This window comes from Miscanthus floridulus, chromosome 4, assembly GCF_019320115.1.
Source record: "Miscanthus floridulus cultivar M001 chromosome 4, ASM1932011v1, whole genome shotgun sequence".
Classification (NCBI taxonomy): domain Eukaryota; kingdom Viridiplantae; phylum Streptophyta; class Magnoliopsida; order Poales; family Poaceae; genus Miscanthus; species Miscanthus floridulus.
The window spans coordinates 68,144,016-68,154,389 of NC_089583.1; the positions used below are offsets into that span (position 1 = coordinate 68,144,016).

The window sequence follows — 10,374 nt, forward strand, 5'->3', positions numbered from 1 at the left end:
GAGGATTTCCATGTGCTCGCATCGGTGGTATTGCACTACGGGGACTAGACCATCTGGTAGTGTGTGCACATATATTTATCGAAAAAGGTATAATATTTCTATGTAATACAAAGAAATTTTCATTTCGCTTTGCAGACAAACCTGGGTGGTGGCTCCATCAGTGTGTGTAAGAATGATCGAGATAAATGGGTCGGCCTTGAAGGATTTAGGGTTGTTATATCTGCGGGGTGTAGATCGATGGTTAGGCAACGATGACGTACATTCAAATGGGCCTCTAGCTGAGTTGGTTAGGTGGCTCCAGTAGCGATCCTCGTGTCCTACTCCACCAACGTCCTTTCAAGAAAACGATGACCAACATTGAACACCGTCAATGTCGTGCCTTCCTATGTGTGTTGTTTGTGTGCCTAGTTTAGCCATCCTGATCGAGTTGTTCATTTTGGTTGTTCTTTAATCTATGGTTTCCCTTTAAATTTGTATATGTAGTTGTTGTGTGGGGTTTCTGTGCGGCATGTCCCACTATAGGCAACTACTAGTTGCATGTTTTTCTCTCATGATGAACTAGGCTAGTTCTAGAACTCTTCTTAATTAATACTCCTATGCCGTATTTCATAAAAAAAAAAGTCTATAGTTCCCAGTTCCCACAGACCACACAACCACATGCATTGACAGAGTGAAACCCAAGATTATTCCATACTACGAGGATACACGTGTAGTACTCCACCTAGCTGCTGCTGAATCGCGTACGACCTTATTCTGACCTTGGGCGAACGCCTGATCGTCGAGATCAACGTGTCGTGCTGGGACAGCTCGAATTATATAATATATATGTTTGTATATAATAAAGCTGGGCGATCGAGTTGGGTTCTCACGATCGACGACGCCTGAGTGGAGGCGCTACGCAGAGTGTGTGAAACGCCACGAGCCCACGAGATGTGACCCGGATGCAGCAGCATGCATCCCGCGTTCCCTTCTAGCTAGCTATAAGTTTGGCCGCCACCGAGCTGAGCTCCACTCCAACATCGTGGACACTGCTACAACTTTCCTGGCAGAGCGGAGGAGAGCCCTCCCAGCACTACGGAAATTAAAGAGAAGCGGCCGGCTAGCTTTGCTTGCACTGCATTGCATCTTTATATTAGTTTCCTGGTATCATCGTTGCTGGGGCACAGAGAGACAGCAGGCCGGCGCGGGATGGCGAGACAGCAGTGGCGCCGGCACGCCGTTGCCACGCTCGGCGTCGCGTGCGCGGCGGCCGTCGTTGCCGTGGCAGCCACCGACGGCCCGATGAGGAACTCGACAGCCGCCGCCACACCAGGGGCCCCGGCGCCGGAGATGGGCGGCCCAGCGCCCCCGGGGAGCGATGGCAAGGCGTACCACCACGTTTGGCCGGTACGGTAACGCAGACAACTTTAGCTTTGACTATCTGCTTGCTTCGGATTGGCAAGGTTTTGCAATATATGGCTAAGTTAATTAAGCTATAATTTTGGCTTCCTGATGATGGATGTTTCCTATATATATATATACAGCCCATGGAATTTGGATGGCGAGTTGTGGTGGGTTCACTGATCGGGTTCTTCGGCGCGGCGTGCGGGAGCGTCGGCGGCGTCGGTGGTGGCGGCATCTTCGTCCCCATGCTGGCTCTCATCATCGGCTTTGATCCCAAGTCATCCACGGCAATATCCAAGTGTGAGTACTATTGGCTATATGTACTCTACTCGCCCTGTGCATATATACATCTATCTGAATGAGAAAGCACAAGTCTTGCTGCATGTTTCTGCACTTCTGCAGTAAGCTACGTACCATTTCGCTAGTGTTGCATGAAAAAAAATCTAGTGATTGTCTTTTGTATAATATACTCTATTTCTCGTCCTTATTAAATTGAGAATTTGATCGATCGCTTTTGGGTGGTCAGGCATGATCATGGGAGGGTCCGTTTCAACTGTCTACTACAACCTGAAGCTGAAGCACCCGAGTCTGGACATGCCGCTGATCGACTACGACCTTGCACTGCTCATGCAGCCTATGCTCATGCTTGGGGTCAGCATTGGCGTCATCTTCAATGTTATTTTCCCCAACTGGCTCATCACGGCTCTCCTCATAACCATTTTCCTAGGTGCATGCCCCGCTTGTTTTTTATACGGAGTATATCCATCCCTCGTATATATACCGTCAGAAACTCAGAATCGGTTGTTTTCTGATTAATCGCAAATAATATAATTGACTTGATTTTGTCGTCGCATCTCCATCGGAATTTGAATAACAGTCACATCAACTAAGGCATATCTCAAGGGCGTCGAAACATGGAAGAAAGAGACCATAAGGAAAAGGGTAATGTTTATTTTGCCAGTAATTTTCAGTGTCATCTTTAAGAGCACTAATAATGCTTTATCTTTCCTTCTTTCTTTATATTGCCTGTTGTACTAATGGAACCACTTTATTATCTCTTCGCCTCTTCCAGGAAGATGCAACAAGACAGGAGCAGATATGTAAGAGAGCACCTAAAACACAACAACAAGTCAATCTCTCACACAATGAAATGCTCTTCCTTACAATAATTTATTTCCCAAAATGTCAGGTCAGGAACTAGAGCGTGCAACAACAATCCCTATAGAAGCAGATGCTCCTGCTAATAATAAGGCAAAAACCCCGACAGATGAAGCGGTAAGCATCATGTTCATAGACATCGCTTTTTGAAGCCATAATCATAAGGATCCTGAAAAAGAGATTACTATCTTACATTTCAGACATCAATTCTGAAGAACATTTATTGGAAGGAGTTCGGTCTTCTCGCATTCGTTTGGGTGGCATTCCTTGGCCTCCAGGTCACAAAGGTGAGGATCCCAAACACAAAACTGAGCGCGCGCATAGATATTGGGGAAAAAAAACTCTGTAGAAGCTCATCGGTCAGAAATATAAAATTAGTTGGAGGCTTGGAGCATACAGTTCAAGCATATATAAGAGACTTTTTTTTACTAGGTATGTTAGAATAATGTACTGCTTCCTTGCATGAACACACAGCAAGGGAAGGCGGCATCGAAAAGGCCCCCTGCTGTGGTACTGTAGCCGCTATCAGAGGCAGGCCCCGAACGGCTCACCTGCCGGATTGTAGCCACATGCAGGGACAGGCGCAAAAGCCAGTCCTGCTGTATTATCTAGTTACTATTGTAGCATGTGCGCTGTACTAAGACTAGATATATAGAGTTGTATAAATAGACTGCCACGGCAACTCAGTAAAGAGGGTTTAGATTTGACATCTCCTATACAGGGCTTCGGCCAACGCTAGTGTTTTGTACTGTGTGTATGCTCTGTTCTCCCTCTTCTTCACCTCTGGCCATAATGTGTGGGGATGGACAATGCTTGTTCGTGGTTGGCTTAGCAAATGGGTGTTTGGCAACACTAGTGGATGCTCGGCAAGACTGGTGAGTGGTTCACTCACTTGAGCCGGTGATCCTATAAGCTAACAAGTGGTATCGGAGCCATACAAGCACCATCGCTAGACTAACCGCTGGCGATGATGGGTGGTTCGGAGATGGACGACAGCAGTGGCACTGCTATGGCTGCCCAGCCACGACCGGAGGTCTTTGTTTGCATGGTGCGGGAGGTCAGCGGCACCAATTGACCGACGCTGACTCGCACCAACTATGGAGAGTGGTCGGTGACCATGAAGGTCAAGCTCAGAGCCCGATGACTCTGGAATGCTGTTGACAAGGGCACCGACAATGAGGAAGATGACATGTCAGCATTGGAGGCTATCCTCACTGCTGTACCGGTGGAGTACAGGGAGCCATTGGGGGCGAAGAGCTCGGCTAAGGAGGAGTGGGAGGCTATTGCGGCGATGCGCATCGGTTTCGACCGCACAAAGAAGGCGACGGCCCAGCTTCTGAAGCAGAAGTACGCCAACCTCAAATTCAAGGATGGTGAAACGGTGGAGGACTTCTCCCTCCGCCTGTAGATGCTCATCAGCAAGCTGAAGAGCCATGGTGTCACCATCGACGAAGAGAAGGCGGTCTCTAAGTACCTCCACTCTGTGCCGGCAAAGTATATCCAGATCGCTCTCTCCATAGAGATGATGCTGAGCTTGTCCACCCTCACCATTAAGAATGTGACAGTCCATCTACGGGTGGTGGATGAGTGCCTGGAGCAAGCAATAGCAATGAAGGACAGCGGCAAACTGCTACTGATAGAGAAGGAGTGGGCTGCTCGGAGGAACTCCGGGAAGGCAGCCTCCTCCAGCTGTGTGGCGATGGCAAGCGCCGCGGCAAGGCTTCTTTGGAGAAGAAGAAGCAGGTCGACCCCAATGCCTACAAGCGTTGTGGGAAGATGAGCCATTGGGCACGGGAGTGCCCAAATCACAAGCAGGAGAAGAAGGCTGAGGCTCATCTGGCGCAAGCTGATGATGAGGATGAGGCAACTATCTTGATGGCGATGTTCTGTGCACTGCACGACATCGAGGCTGAGGAGAAGGAATAGGCGATGATGGTGGAAGGGCCTGAAAAGGCCCTAAAGACTGTCAACCTCGACGAACCATGCTCCCAAGTCCACCTCGGATGTGTGGGCGCCGACCAGGAGCAGCGGTGGTATCTAGACTCTGGTGCCATCAACCACATGACGGGCTTCAAGGCATCCTTCTCCGAGCTTGATGGCGATGTTACCGGTACGGTGAAGTTTGATGATGGCTCAAGGGTGGCTATCCAAGGGCGCGGCACCATTATCTTCAGGTGCCAGAACGGGGAGCACCGCGTGCTAATGGATATATATTACATCCCACACCTGATCACGCGCAGCTACAAACGGTGGTCGGTGGTACTTCCTCCTGCTCGTGGATGATTGCAGTCGCTACATGTGGCTGCAACTCCTAACGAGCAAGGACAAAGCGGCAGTGGCGATCAAGAAGTTTAAGATGCGCACGGAGGCTGAGAGCGGCAAGAAGCTCCACTTGCTGAGGACTAATCGTGGCGGCGAATTGACTTCGGTGGAGTTCGCTGCGTACTACGCAAATCAGGGTGGGGTGTGACACCACACCGCGCCGTACTCGCCACAATAGAATGGCGTGGTGGAGCGACGGAACCAAACGGTGGTCGGCATGGCCCGATCCATGATGAAGGCCAAAGGCATGCTAGTAAGGTTCTGGGGGAGGCGGTGACAACGACGGTGTTCATTCTCAACCGCGCTCCGACCAAAGCCCTGATGGGCAAGACGCCGTTCGAAGCTTGGTATGGGCGCAAGCCGAGCGTGTCCTTCCTCTAGACATTCGGCTGCCTCGGCCACGTCAAGAAGATGAAGTCGAACCTCACCAAGCTGGAGGATAGGAGCACACCCATGGTGTTCCTAGGCTACGCGAAGGGTACCAAGGCATACCGGCTCTATGACCCACGCGGAGACAAGATACTTGTCTCGCGTGACATCATGTTCAACAAGAAGGTAGCTTGGGACTGGGGCAGTCCGAGCAAGGGGGAAGTTGGCGTCTTCACCAGCACCTTCATCATCGAGGACTTGGTCATCCATGGTGGTGGACACGCTGGGGAAGAGGTGCCAAGCACTCCGGAAGGGGCGTCGAGCACTCCAGTGGCAGAGTCGAGCACTTCGGGAGGGATGCCGAGCACTCCTGCAGGGATGCCGAGCACGCTAGAAGGTTCTACAGTGGTGGCTACCACTCTAGGACGGATGCTGAGCACTCCCATAGCAGAGCCAAGAGGTCTGGCAGTGGTGCCGATCACTCCAAGACTGAGGCTGAGCACTCCTATAGTGGTGCCGAGCACTACAGGAGTTATGACGAGCTATCCAGAAGTAGCGCCGAGCACTGCAACTAGGGTACCAACACTCAAGGTGCTGTGCTGAGCACTCCGACGGAATAGGGAACTCTGTCAACACTGATTGAGTTCGTCTCACCTCCAAGTGACATCACTGAATTCGTCGATGCCTTCCACGAAAGTGAGGAGGTGCGGTTCCATAGGCTGGACGACATCATCGGTGGCACAGGACCCTCAGGACTGGTTGGTTGGCTGCTCAATGACGCAGAGCTGCTGCTCGTCAGTGTAGAGGAACCACCCACGTTCGCGCTGGCCGAGGACAACGGAAACTGGCGATAGGCGATGTTGGAGGAGATGAAGGCGATCAAGGAAAACAAGACATGGCAGCTCGTCGATCCACCTCCAAGATGTCGTCCAATCATACAAGGTCAAGCGGGACGAGCTCGGTGCCATTGTCAAGACAAGGCGTGCCTCGTCGCCCGAGGCTTTGTTCAGCATGAGGGCATAGACTTCGAGGAGGTCTTTGCGCCAGTAGCGTGCATGGAGTTGGTCCATTTGCTACTAGCTTTGGCAGCAGCAAAGGACCGGCACGTCAATCACTTGGACATTAAATTGGCCTTCCTCAACGGCGAGCTGGCGGAGATGGTCTTCATCAAGCAACCTCTAGGTTTCGCCATCAAGGGAGAGGAGCACAGGGTGCTCCAACTGCGTAAGGCGCTCTACGGGCTGCGGCAGGCCCCACGAGCATGGAACGCCAAGCTTGATGCCACGCTAGGCGAGCTTGGGTTTCAACGATACGCAACCGAGCACGCGCTCTACACACGGCAACGGGAGAAGGAGGAGCTCATCGCCGGTGTGTATGTGGATGACTTAATCATCACCGGCGCACGCACGGAGGACATCAACGGCTTCAAGCGCGAGATGGCGGCTCGTTTTCGAATGAGCGATCTCGGCGCACTCTCCTACTACCTCGGCATCGAGGTGAGACAGGGGAAGGAGGAACTCACGATCGGTCAGAGCGCTTATGCCTCCATGCTGTTGGAGCGTAGTGACATGGCTGAGTGCAAGCCATGCGTGACTCCGATGGAGGAGCGACTGAAGCTGACGAAGGCCAGCACCGCGGCGAAGGTCGATGCAACACTCTACCGGAGCATCATCGGCGGTCCGCGCTACCTAGTCCACACGAGGTCGAACATTGCGTTCGCTGTAGGCTACGCCAGCCACTTCATGGAGGATCCTAGAGAGGATCACTGGGCTGCGGTGAAGCGGCTACTGCGCTACGTCAAGGGGACGGTGGATCAAGGGATCATCTTTCCCAAGACCGGCGGGAGTAGGCTGCAGCTCACTGTGTTCAGCGAAGCAGACATGGCGGGGGACATTGACGAACGATGGAGCACCTCTAGCGTGCTCGTCTTCCTCGGGTCGGCCCCAATTTCATGGTTGTCGCTGAAACAGAAGGTGGTGGCGCTATCTACGTGCGAGGCAAGTACGCAGCGGCGGCCACAGTGGCGTGCCAAGTTGTGTGGCTGCGCCGGCTGCTGGGTGAGCTGACCGGCGTGGAAGCTAACCCACCAGCACTGATGGTGGATAACCAACCGCCATTGCCCTCGCGAAGAATCTGGTTCTGCACAACCGGAGCAAACACATCGATGTGAAATTCTACTTCCTCAGGGACTGTGTCGATGGAGGGCAGATCGTCATCGAGTTCGTCGAAACTGGTCGGCAACTCGTGGACGTCCTCACCAAGCCGTTCGGACATCTTTGACTCACGGAGCTGAAGAAGATGATCGGCATAGAGGGGGTACAAAGGATAGCAGTAGGATTAGGGGAGAATTGTTAGAATAATCTACTGCTTTCTTGTGTGAACACACAACAAGGGAAGACGGCGCCGAAAAGGCTCCCTATTGTGGTACTGTAGCCGCTGTCAGAGGCAGGCGCCGAACGGCTCACCTGCCGGACTGTAGCCACATGTAGGGACAGACGCAGAAGTCAGTCCTGCTGTGTTATCTAGTTACTGTTGCAGCATGTGCGCTGTACTAGGACTAGATAGATAGAGTTGTATAAATAGACTACCACGGCAACTCAGTAAAGAGAGTTCAGATTTAACATCTCCCATACAGGGCTTCAGCCAACGCTGGTGTTTTGTACTATGTGTGTATGCTCTGTTCTCGCTCTACTTTAACCTCTGGCCATAGTGTGTGGGGACGGACAACGTTGGTTCGTGGTCGGCTTAGCTAGTGGGTGCTCGGCAAGATTGGTGAGTGGTTCATTCACCTAAGCCGGCGATCCTGTGGGCTAACAAGGTACACCAGATTACTATGGATTACCCATTTTAGGTTAATTAAATGGTTGTTTTTTACCTTACCTCCTCAGAGATAATAGATACAGTAATCAATTCTTCCACAATACCGATCAAAACAAATAAAGTTTTCTGCAGCTACTACAAGTATGGCTACTAGAGTCCTAGTAACTCAAGTAAATAGTGAAACAGAAAAAAAAAACTTTATGTTACAACTGGTTTTTAATTTAATATTCCAATGAAAAAAAAATCCAGCCCAGTTTTCTTAAGACCAAGAAAACAGGTGCCATGTCCGGCCCTGATGCAATAATGCATAGGCCTGGCTTAGCCCAGAAGACCCAGACTGGGCCAAATTTGCGCAAGTCTATATGTTCCGTTCATATACATTACTGCGCAACTTGTGATTCCTTCTAGGATTCGTTTGTTTATATGTTCTAATTCCCGTGGACCGTGATTGTTTATAAGCCTTTGTTCCCCTTTTCATAATGAAACACGCATGCATTGCACTTATTTATCACTGTTTGTGTCTTGTTATTTTCAGAACTACGTGGCTTCTTGCTCCGTTTGGTACTGGGTGTTGAATTCTCTCCAGGTAACTAAATACTTCTAAGATTTGAATAGCAATGCTATCTCGTTGTTACCCAGATCGACATCCCCTTGCAATGGGGGAAAAACATGGTTAATAATGACTCTTTGTATTGGTCGCATTCATGCGTGCAGATCCCGGTGGCAGTTGGAGTGACAGTGTATGAAGCCTACGGGCTAAGAACAGGGAAAAGGGTGCTGTCATCCAAGGGAAGCCAGCAGCAAAGTACCCTAAGAATTCGGCAGCTCCTGGTGTACTGTCTGTTCGGCATCCTGGCAGGGCTCATCGGTGGCCTGCTAGGCATGGGTGGTGGCTTCATCATGGGCCCACTCTTCCTGGAGCTCGGAATTCCTCCCCAGGTACTACAATGCCCGCCGTACCTCTTTATTTGGGATTGATGCAGGATCAATAATCTCGGAGAAATTTTCACGAGTAATACTCAGCAAGTGAATTATACATGTGCTATATATATGCAGGTGTCAAGTGCTACGGCCACATTCACAATGATGTTCTCGTCGTCCATGTCGGTCGTGGAGTACTACCTGTTGCACCGGTTCCCGGTGCCTTATGGTACCATCATTTCTTCGCATGCGGTTTACCCTTTCGCCTCATCTCATATATATTTCTGGTCTTGTTTCATCCAGCTGCTTACTTCACGGCCGTGGCATTCGTGGCGGCCATCACGGGGCAGCACTGCGTGAGGAAGCTGATCACTTGGTTGGGGCGGGCGTCCCTCATCATCTTCATCTTGGCATCCATGATCTTCGTTAGCGCCCTTACTCTCGGTACAATATCCATCCATGCTTTGTTGAAGTTGACCAAGATTCTAGAACAGCTTTATTTGTATTTAATTACTTTATTGATGATGAAATCCATGGTCGATGTTCTGGCTTGCAGGCGGGGTAGGCATCTCAAACATAGTTCACAGGATGGAGCGGCATCAGTACATGGGCTTCGAAAGCCTTTGTAAGGTGTAGGGACCAAAGTGCAAGCTAAGCAATAGCAGGGACGATACGAGAAGTTGTGGTTGATGAATATGATTGAAGGATATGGGCCCAAATTGATCCTAACGAATTTAGCACACCGTAGCCGAAGATAGATTCATCAGGCATGTAAACCATAGCTTGACATAGACTCATCATCAGATCATATATAATATTCATAATATGCATTGTCATAGCTTATAGAGTGTACTCCCTCTGGTCCAGCTTATGAAATGTCTTTTGACATAGCACGGTCTCCTAAATTACGCTTTGGGCATTTTTTATGTTATGTTACAGCGTGTTTAGTTGCCCAAATTTGGAAATTTGGGCTACTGTAGCGCTTTCGTTTTTATTTTGGCAAATAGTGTTCAATCGTGAACTAATTAGGCTCAAAACGTTCGTCTCGCAATTTTCAACCAAACTGTGCAATTAGTTTTTTTTTTCGTCTACATTTAATGCTCCATGCATGTATCGTAAGATTCGATGTGATGGGTACTGTAGCACTTTTTTGGATTTTGGGGTGGGAACTAAACACGCTCTTATATTGTTTATGATCATAACTTATGATTTATGTTGGATACTGTATTGAATTATAAATCTAATGGTATCAAGTTTATATTCCAATATTTAAAAGTTGTTAGCCAAATTATTTATCAAAGATTGTAAAGTAGTTTGACTCTTGACGTTAGCGAAATGCCTTGTAAAATAGACTGGAGAGAGTATTTTGTTAAAATTGATGGGATATAGTGGTTAGTACAT

The 10,374-nt window shown here is 49.7% G+C and overlaps 1 protein-coding gene across 1 annotated transcript; it reads left to right on the forward strand.

Moving 5' to 3' along the window:
* The first annotated feature begins 1,057 nt into the window (after window positions 1-1,057).
* LOC136551632 (sulfite exporter TauE/SafE family protein 3-like) lies at window positions 1,058-9,811 on the forward strand. Its single transcript, XM_066543187.1, has 12 exons — window positions 1,058-1,386; window positions 1,524-1,683; window positions 1,910-2,110; window positions 2,261-2,325; window positions 2,456-2,483; window positions 2,573-2,658; window positions 2,742-2,828; window positions 8,588-8,638; window positions 8,767-8,991; window positions 9,109-9,202; window positions 9,277-9,417; window positions 9,530-9,811. The coding sequence occupies exons 1-12, from the start codon at window positions 1,189-1,191 to the stop codon at window positions 9,607-9,609; spliced, it is 1,416 nt and encodes a 471-aa protein (XP_066399284.1). The 5' UTR covers window positions 1,058-1,188; the 3' UTR covers window positions 9,610-9,811.
* The last annotated feature ends 563 nt before the right edge of the window (window positions 9,812-10,374 follow it).